Source organism: Phaenicophaeus curvirostris, unplaced genomic scaffold (assembly GCF_032191515.1).
Source record: "Phaenicophaeus curvirostris isolate KB17595 unplaced genomic scaffold, BPBGC_Pcur_1.0 scaffold_175, whole genome shotgun sequence".
Classification (NCBI taxonomy): domain Eukaryota; kingdom Metazoa; phylum Chordata; class Aves; order Cuculiformes; family Cuculidae; genus Phaenicophaeus; species Phaenicophaeus curvirostris.
In genome coordinates, this window is record NW_027206795.1 from 124261 (window position 1) to 143045 (window position 18785).

At 61.3% G+C, this 18785-nt stretch overlaps 1 protein-coding gene across 1 annotated transcript in view; it reads left to right on the top strand.

Annotated features, from left to right (window-relative positions):
* The window catches only part of LOC138734733 (putative lipid scramblase CLPTM1), an 85365-nt gene extending 66840 nt beyond the window's left edge, over nucleotides 1-18525 (top strand). The window contains exons 3-15 of the mRNA XM_069882532.1: nucleotides 2533-2600; nucleotides 4563-4686; nucleotides 7978-8136; nucleotides 8518-8635; nucleotides 9976-10061; nucleotides 10600-10720; nucleotides 10918-11162; nucleotides 12642-12735; nucleotides 12929-13119; nucleotides 14199-14294; nucleotides 14794-14929; nucleotides 15764-15931; nucleotides 18060-18525. Coding sequence (XP_069738633.1) covers nucleotides 2533-2600; nucleotides 4563-4686; nucleotides 7978-8136; nucleotides 8518-8635; nucleotides 9976-10061; nucleotides 10600-10720; nucleotides 10918-11162; nucleotides 12642-12735; nucleotides 12929-13119; nucleotides 14199-14294; nucleotides 14794-14929; nucleotides 15764-15931; nucleotides 18060-18262 — 1809 coding nt within the window. The 3' untranslated portion in view covers nucleotides 18263-18525. The remainder of the gene's footprint in view (nucleotides 1-2532; nucleotides 2601-4562; nucleotides 4687-7977; nucleotides 8137-8517; nucleotides 8636-9975; nucleotides 10062-10599; nucleotides 10721-10917; nucleotides 11163-12641; nucleotides 12736-12928; nucleotides 13120-14198; nucleotides 14295-14793; nucleotides 14930-15763; nucleotides 15932-18059) is intronic.
* The last annotated feature ends 260 nt before the right edge of the window (nucleotides 18526-18785 follow it).

Genomic DNA, 18785 nt, shown 5'->3' on the forward strand with positions numbered 1-18785 from the left:
GGTGGGGGGGGAACTGGGGGACTGGGAGGGGGTGGGGGACAACTTGGGGGGAACTGGGGGGACTGGGAGGCGTGAGAAGGGCAGTGGGAGGACTGGGAGGGGAACTGGGGGGACTGGGAGGGGGTGGGGGACAACTGGGAGGGGAACTGGGAGACTGGGAGGGGAACTGGGAGGGGAACGGGGGGGACTGGGAGGGAACTGGGAGGGGGTGGGGGGCAACTGGGGGAACTGGGAGGGGAACTGGGAGGGGAAGTGGGAGGACTGGGAGGGGGTGGGGGGGGAACTGGGAGGGGAACTGGGAGGGTAAATGGGAAGGAAGTGGGAGGACTGGGAGGGGGTGGGGGGGAACTGGGAGGACTGGGAGGGGAACAGGGAGGGGAACTGGGAGGGAAGTGGGAGGACTGGGAGGGGGTGGGGGGAACTGGGAGGACTGGGGAGGGGACCGGGGGGGTGGTAACTGGGGGGACGGGGAGGCCTGGGAGGGGAACTGGGAGGAGGACTGGGGGTGGGGGGATGGAACTGGTGGGGCTGGGAGAAGGACTGGGTGGACTGGGAGGGGATGGAGGGGGAACTGGGCAGGCTGAGTGGGGGGACTGGGAGGGGAACTGGGAGGGAACTGGGGGGGACTGGGAGGAGAACTGGGAGGACTGGGAGGGAACTGGGAGGGGAACTGGGGGAACTGGGAGGAGAACTGGAGGACTGGGAGGAGAACTGAGGGACTGGGAGGGGACCTAGGGAGACTGGGAGAAGTAGGAGAGGAACTGGGAAGGGAACTGGGAGCAGCTGAGAGGGGAACTGGGAGGACTGGGAGGGGAACTGGGGGGGACTGGGAGCAGCTGAGAGGGGAACTGGGGGACTGGGAGGGGAACTGGGGGGGGACTGGGAGGCGGAGCTGAGGCGGGAGCCGCTCTTCTACGGGGCGAGCGGGGGGAGGGGAAAAGGCGGGAACTGGGAGGGGAAAAGGCGGGAACTGGGAGGGGAAAAGGCGGGAACTGGGAGGGGGAAAAGGCGGGGAACTGGGAGGGGGAAAAGGCGGGAACTGGGAGGGGAAAAGGCGGGAACTGGGAGGGGAAAAGGCGGGAACTAGGAGGGGAAAAGGCGGGAACTGGGAGGGGGAAAAGGCGGGAACTGGGAGGGGGAAAAGGCGGGAACTGGGAGGGGGAAAAGGCGGGAACTGGGAGGGGAAAAGGCGGGAACTGGGAGGGGGAAAAGGCGGGAACTAGGAGGGGAAAAGGCGGGAACTGGGAGGGGAAAAGGCGGGAACTGGGAGGGGAAAAGGCGGGAACTGGGAGGGGGAAAAGGCGGGAACTGGGAGGGGAAAAGGCGGGAACTGGGAGGGGGAAAAGGCGGGAACTGGGAGGGGGAAAAGGCGGGAACTGGGAGGGGAAAAGGCGGGAACTGGGAGGGGAAAAGGCGGGAACTAGGAGGGGAAAAGGCGGGAACTGGGAGGGGAAAAGGCGGGAACTGGGAGGGGAAAAGGCGGGAAGGGGGTTGGGGGGAAAGGCGGGAACGGGGGGAAATGGAGAGAGAGGGGAAAGGGGGGAACTGGGAGAACTGGGGGAGATTGAGAGAGAAGGAGGAACAGGGGGAATGAGGAGAAGAGCGGCCGGAAAGGGCCCTGGAGGAGAAGGACCTGGGGGGTTCGGTGGGACACGAGCCAGCAGGGGCCCAGGGGGCCAAGAAGGCCAAGGGCATCTTGGCTTGGAGCAGCCCCCAGGGAGGTTCTTCTCCCTCGGCCTCTGGGGAGACCCGACCTCGAATCCTGGGGGCAGCTCTGGGCCCCGAGGAGAACCTGGAGGGCCTGGAGCCTCCGGAGAAGAGCCCGGAGCTGGGGAAGGGGCTGGAGAAGAAGAGGAGCGGCTGAGGGAGCTGGAGAAGAGGAGGCCGAGGGGAGAGCTCGTTGCTCTCTCCAACTCCCTGCGAGGAGGTTGTGGAGAGGAGGGAGCTGGGCTCTTCTCCCGAGGGGACAGGACGAGGGGGAACGGCCTCCAGCTCCACCCGGGGAGCCTCGGATGGGACATCAAGAGAAGAGTCTTCACGGAAAGGGTCCTTGGGCCCTGGAACAGGGAGGGGGTTGAGTCCCCAACCCTGGAGGGTTTGAGGGACGGGTGGACGCGGCGCTGAGGGACACAGGTTTAATGGCGAGGCTCGGACTCGATGATCCGCTGGGTCCTTTCCAGCCTGGCGATTCCGCGACTCTATGATTCTCCCCCTTCGTCCTCCCGCCGTCACGTGGGCGGTGCGAGTGACGTCACCACGCACGGGGAGGGGGGCGTGGCCTCCCCGTCACGTGACCCGCCCCGCGCGCGCGGGTCTCGCCTCGCGAGAAGCGGCGGCGATGGCGGCGCCGGCACCGGGGGAGGCGGCGACGGGGCCCGCCCCGGGGGGGCCGGTACGGGGGGACAGGAGGGGTGAATAGGGGGGGGTTAAAGCTGGGGGAGGGGGGTGTCCGGCCCCTCCGTGACGGCCTCCGCTCCGGCCCCGCAGGTGAGCAGCAACGGCAGCGCCGGTGGCGGCGGCGAAGCGGCTCCCGGGGCCGAGACGCAGCGGCAGCAGCCGCCGCCCAACGCGTGGCAGGTGCTCAAAGGCGTCCTCTTCAGGTAAAGAGGGGCGGCGGGCACCGCGGGGGGCGTGTGGGCTGTGTCCGGGCCCCCCCCCCCCCCCAGGCGAGCCGTGAGGGGGACACCGGGGCACCGAGTGCGACCGCCCCCAGCGAGCCCCGAGCCGTGTCCCTCAGCGCCGCCTCACCCGGCCCTTCAGCCCTCCAGGAAGGGGACTCAACCCCCTCCCTGTTCCAGTGACCCTTTCCATGAAGACTCTTCTCTTGATGTCCCATCTGAGGCTCCCCGGGTGGAGCTGGAGGCCGTTCCCCCTCGTCCTGTCCCCTCGGGAGAAGAGCCCAGCTCCCTCCTCTCCACAACCTCCTCGCAGGGAGTTGGAGAGAGCAACGAGCTCTCCCCTCGGCCTCCTCTTCTCCAGCTCCCTCAGCCGCTCCTCTTCTTCTCCAGCCCCTTCCCCAGCTCCGGGCTCTTCTCCGGAGGCTCCAGGCCCTCCAGGTTCTCCTCGGGGCCCAGAGCTGCCCCCAGGATTCGAGGTCGGGTCTCCCCAGAGGCCGAGGGAGAAGAACCTCCCTGGGGGCTGCTCCAAGCCAAGATGCCCTTGGCCTTCTTGGCCCCCTGGGCCCCTGCTGGCTCGTGTCCCACCGACCCCCCCAGGTCCTTCTCCTCCAGGGCCCTTTCCAGCCGCTCTTCTCCTCGCCGGGAGCTGCCCGGGGCTGTTGTGCCCCAAGTTCCTCATTAACCCTCATCCCGTTGCTCTCAGCCCATGGATCCAAGCTGCTCAGATCCCTTCACACCCTCCCGACCCTCCAGCAGCTCCACACCTCGCCCCGAGGCGGCTCTGGGGTCTCAGGGTGGCTCTGGGGCCTCTTTCCCCCCTTGGGGGGTCAGGGTGATGCTGCTCGTCCTCACGCTTTGGGGACTCTGCGAGAACGAGGAGAACCCTGGGGCCGCCTCTCCTGGGGGTGTTTTCTGCTCCAACCGAGGCTCTCCTCAAACTCTTTGTGTCTACAAGTTGTCCTCCTGCTCTTCGTCTCCTCCATCCTGTCCCACCAAGAGCAGGTTTATTCCCTTCCGAAGCACCAGCAGATCCGGCGTCCCAGCCAAGAAGAAGAAAAAGGTTGGGAATCCCTTCACATCGAGTCCTTTCATCCACGAGTTGTCCTCCTGCTCTTCTTCTCCTCCATCCCGTCCCACCAAGGGCAGGTTTATTCCCTTCCGAAGCACCAGCAGATCCGGCGTCCTGGTTGGCGAAGCCGAGAAGAAGAAAACTCTGTTCCCTTGCCCTCTTGGAGCCCTTGGAATCGCTCGGGGATCTTCATCCCGCTGGGATCGGCTGCTGGAGAAGGAAAAGGGCGAGTGGGTGCTGCCCGCGTGCTCTTTATGGTCGTTGGGAAGAAGAAACCTTCTCCAAGGTCTTTCTGGAGGGAATAATCGTGGCCTGGGCCTCGGAGGAGCCCGCGTCCTGCGCTCTGGGCTGTTCCCAGCGCCTCCCTTCGGCGAGTGGGACGAGGAATCAGGCTCCGGAGCTTTCCTGGTGCTTTAACCCCATGGGAAACGGGGGCTGGAAACTCTTGGACTTCGGGATGTGCTGCCACGACCTTTCCCAGAGGAGAAGCTTTGGGTTCTTCCCGTTTTTCCCGGCTCGGCTTTGCGGGCAGCGAGCAGGAAGGCTCCGTCGTGCTCTCGGTGCTTTGAGGAGCTTTGGAGAGCGGCGGCAGCTCCACGAGACACTCGGGAACCGTCGCGGTTACGGGTTTTGGCGCTGGGGAGCTCGGGGCCCCCCAAGTTCTCCTCGTGGTGCCTCCTCCGGTGCTCCCCTCGCTCCTGGTGCCGCGTCCCGAGGGGCTCAGGCCCCGTTTTTCTCTTCCCGGTGCCTCTCGCGGTGAAATTCCGAGCTGCGCCGCGGCACGAGTGGTTTCCGCAGGGCACCGGGGGTGGTTTTCTTGGCGCGAGGCCGCGCTGGAAAAGCCTGACGGGCGTCTCCTCCTTCCCCTCCCGCAGGATCTTCATCATCTGGGCCATCAGCAGCTGGTTCCGCCGCGGGCCGGCGCCGCAGGAGCAGAGCAGCGCGGGGGGCACGCCGCGAGCCCCGAGCCGAAACCTCTTCCCGAAGGACACTTTGATGGTAACGATGACACCGGGGCTTCTCGCGGTGGCTCCTTGGAGCCTTCTCGGACCCTGAGGAAACCTCTAGAGGAATCTGGGACCCATTTAGGGCCTTCTTGGACCCTTCTTGGACCCTGAGGAAACATCTAGAGCCCCCTGGGACCCCTTTAGGGCCTTCTAGGTCCCTTCTCAGACCTCCAGGAACCCTCTAGAGGCACCTGGGACCCCTTTAGGGCCTTCTAGGACCCTTCTCGAACCTCCAGGAACCCGCTAGAGCCCCTAGAGCGGTTGCTTCTCGTGGTGGCTTCGTGTTTGCTTCTTGCAGTGGCTCCTTGGACCCTTCTCGGACCCTGAGAACCCTCTAGATGCAGCAGGGACCCCTTTAGGGCCTTCTTGGACTCTTTAAGAACCTCCAGGAACCCTCTAGAGGCACCTGGGACCCCTTTAGGGCCTTCTTGAGCCCTTCTTGGGCCTCCAGGAACCCTCTAGAGCCCCTAGAGTGGCTGCTTCTCGTGGTGGCTTCCTGTTTGCTTCTCGCAGTGGCTCCTTGGACCATTCTCGGACCCTGAGAAACCTCTAGATGCAGCAGGGACCCCTTTAGGGCCTTCTTGGAGTCTTTAAGAACCTCCAGGAACCCTCTAGAGGCACCTGGAACCCCTTTAGGGCCTTCTAGGACCCTTCTCGGACCCCCAGGAACCCTCTAGAGCCCCTAGAGCGGTTGCTTCTCATGGTGGCTCCGTGGTTGCTTCTCAGGGTTGCTCCTTGGACCCTTCTTGGACCCTGAGGAAACCTCTAGAGGCACCTGGGACCCCTTTAGGGCCTTCTAGGTCCCTTCTCGGACCTCCAGGAACCCTCTAGAGCCCCCTGGGACCCCTTTAGGGCCTTCTGGGACTCTTTAAGGACCCTGAGAATCCCTCTAGAACCCCCTGGTACCCCTTCAGGGCCTTCTTGGACCCTTCTTGGACCTCCAGGAACCCTCTAGAGCCACCTGGGACCCCTTTAGGGCCTTCTAGGACCCTTCTCGGACCTCCAGGAAGGCTCTAGAGCCCCTAGAGCGGTTGCTTCTCGACGTGGCTTCATGACTGCTTCTCGCGGTGGCTCCTTAGACCCTTCTTGGACCTCCAGGAACCCTCTAGAGGCTCTTGGGACCCCTTTAGGGCCTTCTTGGACTCTTTAAGGACCCTGAGGAACCCTCTAGAGCCCCCTGGGACCCCTTTAGGGCCTTCTCAGTCACTTCTCGAACCTCCAGGAACCCTCTAGAGCCCCTAGAGCGGTTGCTTCTCGTGGTGGCTTCGTGTTTGCTTCTCGCAGTGGATCCTTGGACCCTTCTCGGACCCTGAGAAACCTCTAGATGCAGCAGGGACCCCTTTAGGGCCTTCTTGGACTCTTTAAGGACCTCCAGGAACCCTCTAGAGGCTCCTGGGACCCCTTTAGGGCCTTCTAGGTTCCTTCTCGGACCCCCAGGAACCCTCTAGAGCCCCTAGAGTGGCTGCTTCTCATGGTGGCTCCGTGGTTGCTTCTCAGGGTTGCTCCTTGGACCCTTCTTGGACCCTGAGGAAACCTCTAGAGGCACCTGGGACCCCTTTAGGGCCTTCTAGGTCCCTTCTCGGACCTCCAGGAACCCTCTAGAGCCCCCTGGGACCCCTTTAGGGCCTTCTTGGACCCTTCTCAAACCTCCAGGAACCCTCTAGAGCCCCTAGAGCGGTTGCTTCTCGTGGTGGCTTCGTGTTTGCTTCTTGCAGTGGCTCCTTGGACCCTTCTCGGACCCTGAGAAACCTCTAGATGCAGCAGGGACCCCTTTAGGGCCTTCTTGGAGTCTTTAAGGACCTCCAGGAACCCTCTAGAGCCACCTGGGACCCCTTTAGGGCCTTCTAGGACCCTTCTCAGACCTCCAGGAACCCTCTAGAGGCACCTGGGACCCCTTTAGGGCCTTCTAGCACCCTTCTTGGACCTCCAGGAACCCTCTAGAGCCCCTAGAGCGGTTGCTTCTCGTCGTGGCTTCGTGTTTGCTTCTCGCAGTGGCTCCTTGGACCCTGAGAAACCTCTAGATGCAGCAGGGACCCCTTTAGGGCCTTCTGGGACTCTTTAAGGACCCTGAGGAACCCTCTAGAGCCACCTGGGACCCCTTTAGGGCCTTCTAGGACCCTTCTCGGACCTCCAGGAACCCTCTAGAGGCTCCTGGGACCCCTTTAGGGCCTTCCTGGACTCTTTAAGGACCCTGAGGAAACATCTAGAGCTCCCTGGGACCCCTTTAGGGCCTTCTCAGTCCCTTCTCGGACCCCCAGGAACCCTCTAGAGCCCCTAGAGCGGTTGCTTCTCGTGGTGGCTTCATGTTTGCTTCTCGCAGTGGCTCCTTGGACCCTTCTCGGACCCTGAGAAACCTCTAGATGCAGCAGGGAGCCCTTTAGGGCCTTCTTGGACTCTTTAAGAACCTCCAGGAACCCTCTAGAGGCACCTGGGACCCCTTTAGGGCCTTCTAGCACCCTTCTCGGACCTCCAGGAACCCTCTAGAGCCCCTAGAGCGGTTGCTTCTCAACGTGGCTTCATGACTGCTTCTCACGGTGGCTCCTTAGACCCTTCTTGGACCCTGAGGAAACCTCTAGAGGCTCTTGGGACCCCTTTAGGGCCTTCTTGGACTCTTTCAGGACCCTGAGAAACCCTCTAGAGGCTCCTGGGACCCCTTAAGGGCCTTCTAGCACCCTTCTCGAACCTCCAGGAACCCTCTAGAGGCACCTGGGACCCCTTTAGGGCCTTCTTGGACCCTTCTCGAACCTCCAGGAACCCTCTAGAGCCCCTAGAGCGGTTGCTTCTTGTGGTGGCTTCGTGTTTGCTTCTCGCAGTGGCTCCTTGGACCCTTCTCGGACCCTGAGAAACCTCTAGATGCAGCAGGGACCCCTTTAGGGCCTTCTTGGAGTCTTTAAGAACCTCCAGGAACCCTCTAGAGGCACCTGGAACCCCTTTAGGGCCTTCTAGGACCCTTCTCGGACCTCCAGGAACCCTCTAGAGGCACCTGGAACCCCTTTAGGGCCTTCTAGGACCCTTCTCGGACCTCCAGGAACCCTCTAGAGCCCCTAGAGCGGTTGCTTCTCGTGGTGGCTTCTCCTTGTGGCTCCGTGGTTGCTTCTCGCTGCTCCGGATCCGAACCGAATCCCAAAATCCAGCAGAGCCGAGCGGCAGCTTGGCCCGGGGCCTCGCTCTCCCACCCAAATCCTTATTTTTTGGGGCTCCCCGGCGCGCGGAGCCGGTTCCGCAGGGGGATTTTGCGGTGCCGGCTGGTGGAGTTGCCCTCGGCGTTGTCCTCTCTCGGCAGGATCTCTACGTTTACATCTCGGAGCACGAGCACTTTACGGATTTCAACGTCAGCTCGGCGCTCTTCTGGCAGAAGCGGGACCTGGTCTACGGCGACTGGACCAGCGGCGACAACGCCGACGGCTGCTACGAGCACTACGGCGAAGTCGACATCTCCCAGGTGAGTTTGCGCCTTCCGAGAGGTTTGGAGGCCGCCGTGAGGCATCTCCAAGGGCTTCCGAGGGATTCCTAGAGGCCTCCAAGCCGTGGAGCGATGGCGGCTGGGGCCGCGGTCACCGTTGGCCTCACCGAGCGGGCTCCTTCTCCCTCGGGGACGCGCGGTGGAGGTGCCGGGCTTGAAGTTCTTGAGATGTTGGGGTCGCTCCAAGCCGAGCGGCACCCGAGGGCCGTTCTCGAGGCGTTTATCCCTTCAGACGCCGCGTTTTCGTTGGGTTTTGCTTCCTTGGGGCGTCAACGGTTGCGTGGGGGGTGGGCGTGAGGGTCGTGGCGTCCCCCGTGGCCCCGTTTCAACCGTCACCGACCAGTAACCGTGTCATTTCAGAGCGTCCAGCAGAACGGCTCCATCTACATCCACGTCTACTTCACCAAGAGCGGCTTCCACCCCGACCCCAGGCAGAAGAACCTCTACCGGCGTCTCGCCACCGTCCACACCTCACGAAGTAGGACCCGGGGGGGGCCCCGATGCCACTGTCTCCGTGTCCAACGCCTTGAGCTGGAGGGTTTCCACTCGGGAAGCTGTGGAGCAAAAACCTCTTGAGCTCTTGGTTTGTGTCCACATGGAGCCGCTTCCCGCTCGTGAAGCTGTGGAGCAGAAACCTTGAATCCTCCTCAAGCTCTTGGTTTGTGTCCACACGGAGCCGCTTCCCGCTCGTGAAGCTGTGGAGCAAAAACCTCTCGAGCTCTTGGTTTGTGTCCATATGGAGCCGCTTCCCACTCGTGAAGCTGTGGAGCAAAAACCTTGAATCCTCCTTGAGCTCTTGGTTTGTGTCCACATGGAGCTGCTTCCCACTCGTGAAGCTGTGGAGCAAAAACCTTAAATTCTCCGTGAGCTCTTGGTTTTTGCTCCACATGGAGCCACTTCCCGCTCGTGAAGCTGTGGAGGAAAAACCTTGAATCCTCCTTGAGCTCTTGGTTTTTGCTCCACACGGAGCCACTTCCCTCTCATGAAGCTGTGGAGCAAAAAACCTTAAATTCTCCTTGAGCTCTTGGTTTTTGCTCCACACGGAGCCGCTTCCCACTCGTGAAGCTGTGGAGCAAAAACCTCTTGAGCTCTTGGTTTTTGCTCCACATGGAGCCACTTCCTACTCGTGAAGCTGTGGAGCAAAAACCTCTCGAGCTCTTGGTTTGTGTCCACATGGAGCCACTTCTCACTCGTGAAGCTGTGGAGCAAAAACCTTGAATCCTCCTCGAGCTCTTGGTTTGTGTCCACATGGAGCCACTTCCTGCTCATGAAGCTGTGGAGCAAAAACCTTAAATTCTCCTTGAGCTCTTGGTTTGTGTCCACGTGGAGCTGCTTCCCACTCGTGAAGCTGTGGAGCAAAAACCTTAAATTCTCCTTGAGCTCTTGGGTTTTGCTCCACACGGAGCCGCTTCCCACTCGTGAAGCTGTGGAGCAAAAACTTTGAATCCTCTTTGAGCTCTTGGTTTGTGTCCACATGGAACCACTTCTCACTCGTGAAGCTGTGGAGCAAAAACCTTGAATCCTCCTCGAGCTCTTGGTTTGTGTCCACGCGGAGCCACGTTGGCGTTGGAAGAGGAAGGAATTTCCATGATCCGGTTGTTCCTGCAAGGTTGGAAGCTCCAAACGCTTCATTTCCCGTCTTCTCTTCCAACACCCACGTGGTTATCGCGAAGTTCTGGCTCTTCTTGTGGTTCCCCCCTTGGATCCATGAGATTAATTAGTTCAGGGGTTGATGTGAGGGCAACGTCTTCTCCGTTCCTCTTCGTTCGTTGCCTCCATGCGTTTTTCTCCTTCATCTTCTCGCCTCTTTCCTTCCAGTGATCAACAAATACAAGCGCCGGCGGTTCCAGAAAACCAAAAACCTCCTGACGGGGGAGACGGAGGCCGACCCGGAGATGATCAAGGTGACTAATTCCTCTTCTCCTGGGTCTTTTTTTACCCCATTGGGCCAAACCGCTCAATATTTTCTTCTCCGTTGGCCAAACCGCTCAATATTTTCTTCTCCGTTGGCCAAACCGCTCAATATTTTCTCCTCATTGGCCAAACCGCTCAATATTTTCTCCTCATTGGCCAAATGGCTTGATGTTTGCAGGTCTTTGTCCCCTCCCAAAGCTTTTGGGAGTTTCTAGAGTCATGGAATGAGTTGGGTTGGAGGCAACATCAAAGCCCGTCCAGTTCCAAGCCCGTGTTGCGGGCAGGGCCGCCTCCCACTGGCTCAGGAGCTCCGCGCTCCATCCACCGTGTCCTTGAAGACCTCCAGGGATGGGGCAACCACCGCTTCCCTTCCCACCCTCGCAGAGAAACCGTTTCTCCTTGAGATCTCATCTCCATCTCTCCTCTTCCTCCTCAAAAACCCAACCCCCTGGTCCTCCCCCGATCCAGAGGCTCCTCCCCGGCTTTCCCGGAGCCCCTTTTCCCACCCGGTGGTTCTTCTCCTTCCAGAGAGCCGAGGACTACGGCCCCGTGGAGGTCATCTCGCACTGGCACCCCAACCTCACCATCAACATGGTCGATGACCACACGCCGTGGGTCAAGGGCAGCGTCCCACCCCCCCTGGACCAGTGTAAGGACTCGGGGCCTCCCCTGGTGGCTTTTGGAGCTCCCCTTAACTCTATTTTGAAGACCATCTCCAAGCTCCTGCGCTCAACGGGGGCTTCTCTTCGCGTGGTGGCGGCCGCGGCTCTGCAGGAGCTTGAGGTTCAGCCGCGTCTTGGTGGCTCCGCGTTCTTCTCAGCCCTCTTCTCGTTTCTCCTTCTCCAGACGTGAAGTTTGACGCCATCAGCGGCGACTACTACCCCATCCTCTACTTCAACGACTACTGGAACCTCCAGAAGGACTATTTCCCCATCAACGAGACCCTGCAGCGCCTGCCCTTCCGTCTGTCCTTCTGTCCGCTGTCCCTGTGGCGCTGGCAGCTCTACGCCGCCCAGAGCACCAAATCCCCGTGGAATTTCCTCGGAGAAGGCCTCTACGAGCAGTCGGATGAGGAGCAGGACTCGGTGAAGGTGCGAGGTGCCCTCAGCCGACCTTCTCGCCACCCCCCAAAAAAATTTAGGGACTTTTCCATAGAAGCTCCTTTCCCCCGCGTTGAACGTCGTTGTGGGAGAGCGTAGGGCGCTCGCTCTTCGTTAGGATCGCTCTTAACGATGTGGAGAGAGGTGGGAAGCTCCTCCGGGTCCCGTCTTGGCCTCAAGGGAGCTTGGAGGTGGACCCCGGGTCCTGTTCCGTTCGATGTCTTCGTTAACGATGTGGATGAAGGGCTGGAGGGCGACCTCAATGAGTTGGGAGAGGACCCCAAGCTGGGTGGGGATGTTGAGCTGCTGGAGGGTCTCCAGAGAGGTCTGGTTGGGCTGGATCCATGGATGGAGGATCTCCAGAGGGGTCAGATCCATGGCTGGAGGGCAGGGAGGGTCTCCAGAGGGATCTGGATCCATGGCTGGAGGGCAGGGAGGGTCTCCAGAGGGATCAGATCCATGGCTGGAGGGCAGGAAGGGTCTCCAGAGGGATCTGGATCCATGGCTGGAGGGCAGGGAGGGTCTCCAGAGGGATCTGGATCCACGGATGGAGGACAGGGAGGGTCTCCAGAGGGATCTGGATCCACGGCTGGAGGGCAGGGAGGGTCTCCAGAGGGATCTGGATCCATGGCTGGAGGGCAGGGAGGGTCTCCAGAGGGATCTGGATCCACGGATGGAGGACAGGGAGGGTCTCCAGAGGGATCTGGATCCACGGCTGGAGGGCAGGGAGGGTCTCCAGAGGGATCTGGATCCACGGATGGAGGGCAGGGAGGGTCTCCAGAGGGATCAGATCCACGGCTGGAGGGCAGGGAGGGTCTCCAGAGGGATCTGGATCCACGGCTGGAGGGCAGGGAGGGTCTCCAGAGGGATCTGGATCCACGGCTGGAGGGCAGGGAGGGTCTCCAGAGGGATCTGGATCCACGGCTGGAGGGCAGGGAGGGTCTCCAGAGGGATCTGGATCCACGGCTGGAGGGCAGGGAGGGTCTCCAGAGGGATCAGATCCATGGCTGGAGGGCAGGGAGGGTCTAGAGAAGAGGAAGTGGAGCTGGGGAAGGTTCTGGAGCTCTAGGAGCATCTGAGGGACCTGGGGCTGTTGAGTCTGGAGAAGATGAGGTTGAGACCCCTCCTCACTCTGCGCAGCAAGGAGCTTGGAGCCAGGTGGATGTTGGGGTCTTCTCCCAAGGAACGAAGGGTGGGACGAGAGGAGATGCCCTCAAGTCGTTCCAGAGGAGGTTTAGGTGGGATGTTGGAGAACATTCCTCTGTGGAAAGAGCAGCGAAGCCCTGGTAGATGCTGCCCCTTGGTGGAGCCCCGTCCCGTGGTGACGTCCCCGTCCTCGGATGGGTGGACGAGGAGCTTGGGGCTGGTTTCGCGGTGGCCGCGGACGCTTGGTTGATGATCTCCAAGCTCTTTTCCAACCCAACGATTCTCCGCGAGGGTTTGTTTTTTTTTCTCCGCTGCCTCTTCCAGGTTGCTCTCCTGGAGACCAACCCCTACCTGCTGGCCTTGACCATCGTCGTCTCCATCGTGCACAGCATCTTCGAGTTCCTGGCCTTCAAAAACGGTGAGAACCCAAGAGAGGGGAAGCTCCTGAGCGGCCTCAACTCTCTTCCCTCCTCGTGTTTGGGGGGTTTCGGGGTCCCTGGTGCTCGTGGTGTCGCTCCGAAAGCCCTCGGTGGCATCTCCTCGGCGTCCACCTCTTGCTCTTTGCGCTCTCCAGAGGTGAGTGGAGGTGACGGAGCCTTTTCCCCCCTCAGACATCCAGTTCTGGAACAGCCGGCAGTCCCTGGAGGGGCTCTCGGTGCGCTCCGTGTTTTTCGGCGTCTTCCAATCTCTCGTCGTCCTCCTCTACATCTTGGACAACGAAACCAACTTCGTGGTGCAAGTCAGTGTCTTCATCGGGCTCCTCATCGACCTCTGGAAGATCACAAAGGTCATGGATGTCCGGGTAGGGGTCCTCCCGGTGCCGTTCGGTGACGCGATTGGAGTCGTAGAATCGTGGAATCGCCAGGTTGGGAAGGACCCACTGGATCCTCCAGTCCAACCGTCCCCAGCAATCCCCAGCCCGTGTCCCTCAGGGGGCTTCTCAACCCCTCCAGGGTTGGGGACTCAACCCCCTCCCTGTTCCAGGGCCCGATGACCCTTTCCATGAAGAATCTTCTCTTGATGTCCCATCTGAGGCTCCCCGGGTGGAGCTGGAGGCCGTTCCCCCTCGTCCTGTCCCCTCGGGAGAAGAGCCCAGCTCCCTCCTCTCCACAACCTCCTCGCAGGGAGTTGGAGAGAGCAACGAGCTCTCCCCTCGGCCTCCTCTTCTCCAGCTCCCTCAGCCGCTCCTCTTCTTCTCCAGCCCCTTCCCCAGCTCCGGGCTCTTCTCCGGAGGCTCCAGGCCCTCCAGGTTCTCCTCGGGGCCCAGAGCTGCCCCCAGGATTCGAGGTCGGGTCTCCCCAGAGGCCGAGGGAGAAGAACCTCCCTGGGGGCTGCTCCAAGCCAAGATGCCCTTGGCCTTCTTGGCCCCCTGGGCCCCTGCTGGCTCGTGTCCCACCGACCCCCCCAGGTCCTTCTCCTCCAGGGCCCTTTCCAGCCGCTCTCCTCCTCGCCGGGAGCTGCCCGGGGCTGTTGTTCCCCAAATTCCTCGTTGACCTTCACCCCGTGGCTCTCAGCTCATGGATCCAAGCTGCTCAGATCCCTCTGGAGAACCTCAACCCCCTCCAGCAGCCCCAGCTCCCACCCAGCTCAGTGTCACCTTCAAGCTCACTCAGGGTGCATCGACACCTTCATCCAGGTCATGGATAAAGACCTTGAGCAGGGCTGGAGCCACCACCGAGCCCTGGGGCCACCACGTGTCCCTGGCCTCCAGCTGGAGTTAACTCCCTTTCCCACCGCTCTCTGGGCCCTCCATCCAACCACTTTTCCACCCAGGAGCTCGTTCTCTTGGCCAGCCCCGAGTCTGACACCTCCTGAAGCCTCCAGGGGTGACACTTTGTGGAGCAGGTTGACGCTTCCTCAAGTTTCTCCTTCTTTTGGCAGCTGGATCGCCACAACAAGGTGGCCGGAATCTTCCCTCGCGTCACCTTCAAAGACAAATCGACCTACGTGGAATCTTCCACCAAGGTTTACGATGACGTGAGTGGCGACCGCGCGGTGCTGCTGAGCTCCCACCGGCTTTTCCAACCCCTTGGAGCCCCCTGAGGGTTCCAAAATGAGCCCAAGACTAGAGGGTGGAACCAGGTTCTTAAGCCCGAGGAGATGCCACCACCCCCAAGCTCCTCACGGTTCTCCGGTTCCCCCTGAGGGCTCCAAATGAGCCCAAGACTAGGGGGTGGAAACAAGTTCTTAAGCCAGAGGAGATGCCACCACCCCGAAGCTCCTCGTGGTTCTCTGGTTCCCCCTGAGGGCTCCAAATGAGCCCAAGACTAGGGGGTGAAACCAGGTTCTTAAGCCCGAGGAGATGCCACCACCCCCAAGCTCCTCACGGTTCTCCAGTTCCCCCTGAGGGCTCCAAATGAGCCCAAGACTAGAGGGAGGAGCCAGGTTCTTAAGCCCGAGGAGATGCCACCACCCCAAGCTCCTCGCGGTTCCGGGGTGCCGTTCCCGGCTGACGTGGGGCTCTGGTTGGTGGCAGATGGCCTTCCGGTACCTGTCGTGGATCCTCTTCCCGCTGCTGGGCTGCTACGCCGTCTACAGCCTCCTCTACCTGGAGCACAAGGGCTGGTACTCGTGGGTTCTCAGCATGCTCTACGGGTTCCTCCTCACCTTCGGTGAGTGCCCGGCCGCCCACAGCCTTCGGGGGGCCCTGGTGGGGCTTTCATGGTGGTTCCTGGTCCCCAGAGGTCCCTTCTGGGATGGGTCTGGTCCCCAAGGGTTCCTGGTGGGGCTTTCTTGGTGGTTCCTCATCCCCAGAGGTCCCTTATGGGTTGGTTCTGGTCCCCAAGGGTTCCTGGTGGTGCTCTTGGTGGTGGACTTGATCTCCAAGGCTTCCTGGTGGGGCTTTTGGGGGTGATCTTGGTCCCCAGAGGTCCCTTCTGGGGTGATCTTGGTCCCCAAGGGTTCCTGGTGGGGCTTTTGGTGGTGGTTCAGGTCCCCAGAGGTCCCTTATGGGGTGGTGTTGATCAAGGGTTCCAGGTGGGGCTTTTGATGGTGGTTCCTGGTCCCCAGAGGTCCCTTCTGGGGTGGTTCTGGTCTCCAAGGGTTCCTGGTGGGGTTTTTGGGGATGATCTCGGTCCCCAAGGGTTCCTGGTGGGGCTTCTGGTGGCCGTTCCTGGTCCCCAGAGGTCCCTTCTGGGGTGGTCTTGGTCCCCAGGGGTTCCTGGTGGGGCTTTTGATGGTGGTTCAGGTCCCCAGAGGTCCCTTCTGGGGTGATCTTGATCTCCAAGGCTTCCTGGTGGGGTTTTGGGGGATGATCTTGGTCTCCAAGGGTTCCTGGTGGGGCTTTTGGGGGTGGTTCTGGTCCCCAGAGGTCCCTGACGGAGCTTTGTGGTGGTCTCGGAGCTTCTCCTCTGCGGCTCCTTCCCGCTCCCCTCGTGGTTCCTGGTGGCGTTGGGTCCCTCCAGCTCTTCGTTAAGGCCAACGAGGAGCTCCCCTTTTCTCCCCAGGCTTCATCACCATGACCCCCCAGCTCTTCATCAACTACAAGCTGAAGTCGGTGGCCCACCTGCCGTGGCGGATGCTCACCTACAAGGCCCTCAACACCTTCATCGACGACCTCTTCGCCTTCGTCATCAAGATGCCCATGATGTACAGGATAGGCTGCCTGCGCGACGGTACGGCCGCCTCCTCCTGGGGCTCCTCGAGGTCCTCCTGGGGCTCCTCGAGGGCCTCCTGGGCCCTGTAGACCCTTCCTGGTTCTCAGGAACCTTCCTGGTCCCTGTGGATCCTTCCTGGGGCTCCTCAAGGTCCTCCTGGGGCTCCTCAGGGTCCTCCTGGGCCCTGTAGAACCTTCCTGGTCCCTGTGGATCCTTCCTGGGGCTCCTCAAGGTCTTCCTGGGGCTCCTCAAGGTCTTCCTGGTCCCTGTAGACCCTTCCTGGTTCTCAGGAACCTTCCTGGTCCCTGTGGATCCTTCCTGGGGCTCCTCAGGGTCCTCCTGGGGCTCCTCAGGGTCCTCCTGGGGCTCCTCAAGGTCTTCCTGGGGCTCCTCAAGGTCCTCCTGGGGCTCCTCAAGGTCTTCCTCGTCCCTGTAGACCCTTCCTGGTTCTCAGGAACCTTCCTGGTCCCTGTGGATCCTTCCTGGGGCTCCTCAAGGTCCTCCTGGGGCTCCTCAAGGTCCTCCTGGGGCTCCTCAAGGTCTTCCTGGGGCTCCTCAAGGTCCTCCTGGGGCTCCTCAAGGTCTTCCTGGGCCCTGTAGACCCTTCCTGGGCCCTGTAGACCCTTCCTGGTCCTTGTGGCTACTTCTTGGTCTCCCTGTAGACCCTTCCTGGTCCCTGTGGCTACTTCTTGGTCTCCATGGAGGTGCTCCTGGTCCCTGTGGATCCTTCCTGGGGCTCCTCAGGGTCCTCCTGGAGCTCCTCAAGGTCCTCCTGGTCCCTGTAGACCCTTCCTGGTCCCTGTAGACCCTTCCTGGTCCCTGTGGATCCCTCCTGGTCCTCAGGAACCTCCTGGTGCCTGTGGATCCTTCCTGGGGCTCTTCAAGGTGCTCCTGGTCCCTGTAGACCCTTCCTGGTCCCTGTGGATCCCTCCTGGTCCTCAGGAACCTCCTGGTACCTGTGGATCCTTCCTGGGGCTCTTCAAGGTGCTCCTGGTCCTTGTGGATCCTTCCTGGGGCTCCTCAGGGTCCTCCTGGGGCTCCTCAAGGTCCTCCTGGGCCCTGTGGATCCTTCCTGGGGCTCCTCAAGGTGCTCCTGGGCACCTTGTGGATCCTTCCTGGTTCTCAGGAACCTCCTGGTCCCTGTGGATCCTTCCTGGGGCTCCTCAAGGTGCTCCTGGTCCCTGTAGACCCTTCCTGGGCCCTGTGGATCCCTACTGGTCTTCAGGAACCTCCTGGTCCCATGGAGTTGGTCCTGGTCCCCAAGGTCCTTCCTGCTCTCCATGGAGGCCCCTCCTGGTCCCCGTGGACCATTCCAGCTCCCTCTGGAGATGTTCCAGCTCCCCATAGACCATTCCAGCTCCCTCTGGAGATGTTCCAGCTCCCCATGGACCATTCCTACTCCCTCTGGAGATGTTCCAGCTCCCCATGGACCATTCTAGCTCCCTCTGGAGGTGTTCCAGCTCCCCATGGACCATTCTAGCTCCCTCTGGAGATGTTCCAGCTCCCCATGGACCATTCTAGCTCCCTCTGGAGATGTTCCAGCTCCCCATAGACCATTCCAGCTCCCTCTGGAGATGTTCCAGCTCCCCATGGACCATTCCAGCTCCCTCTGGAGATGTTCCAGCTCCCCGTAGACCATTCCAGCTCCCTCTGGAGATGTTCCAGCTCCCCAAGGACCATTCCTACTCCCTCTGGAGATGTTCCAGCTCCCCATAGACCATTCCAGCTCCCTCTGGAGATGTTCCAGCTCCCCGTAGACCATTCCAGCTCCCTCTGGAGATGTTCCAGCTCCCCATGGACCATTCTAGCTCCCTCTGGAGATGTTCCAGCTCCCCATAGACCATTCCAGCTCCCTCTGGAGATGTTCCAGCTCCCCATGGACCATTCCAGCTCCCTCTGGAGATGTTCCAGCTCCCCGTAGACCATTCCAGCTCCCTCTGGAGATGTTCCAGCTCCCCAAGGACCATTCCTACTCCCTCTGGAGATGTTCCAGCTCCCCATAGACCATTCCTACTCCCTCTGGAGATGTTCCAGCTCCCCATGGACCATTCCAGCTCCCTCTGGAGATGTTCCAGCTCCCCATGGACCATTCCAGCTCCCTCTGGAGATGTTCCAGCTCATCTTTCCTTTCCTCTCGTCCTTGCAGACGTCGTCTTCTTCATTTACCTCTACCAGCGCTGGATCTACCGCGTCGACCTCACCCGCGTCAACGAGTTCGGGGTGCGGGGCGAGGCCCAGGCCCCCCCTCTCCCCCCCAGCCGCCCCCCCTGCCCCCCGGCGACCCCCGACCGCGACCCCCGGCACCACGAGAACCTCCACAAGGACCCGGAGGACAAGAAGAAGGATTAAACCGCGGGATTCGAGCGGACACCACGGGACCTTTTCCCCCCCCCCTTCCTCTCCCCAAGGGGGTTTTGAGGAGGAGGGGGGTGGGGGGGTGGGTTTGAAGCCCCCCGCCCCCCCAAAAAGAGATGGAGGGGTCCCCCCCATCTCCTTCTCCAGGTGTTCTTGGTGGTGTCCCCCCCCCCCCAAGCTGTTGAGCTCCATCCCATCGTGTGTAGGACAGTGTCACGGCGTCACCTCTTCCATAAAGAGCTGATTCAACCCCAAAATGCGACCCCCCCACTTCGAGATTTGGGGGTGACTTGTGTCCCCCCACCCCAACCCCCCAATGTCCCTTCTCTTAATTCCTTCCACCACCATAGACGCGGGAGGACCGCAACGCCTAGAGCGGCGCCGTGGCGGGAAAGGGGAAACGGGGGGTGTGTCGTACTTCCGGTTGTGGGCGGGGCGTCGCTGTGACTGACAGCTCGGTAGCCAATCAGACTCCGCGGTGGCTCGGGGTGGGGGCGGGGCCAGGGGAAGCCACGCC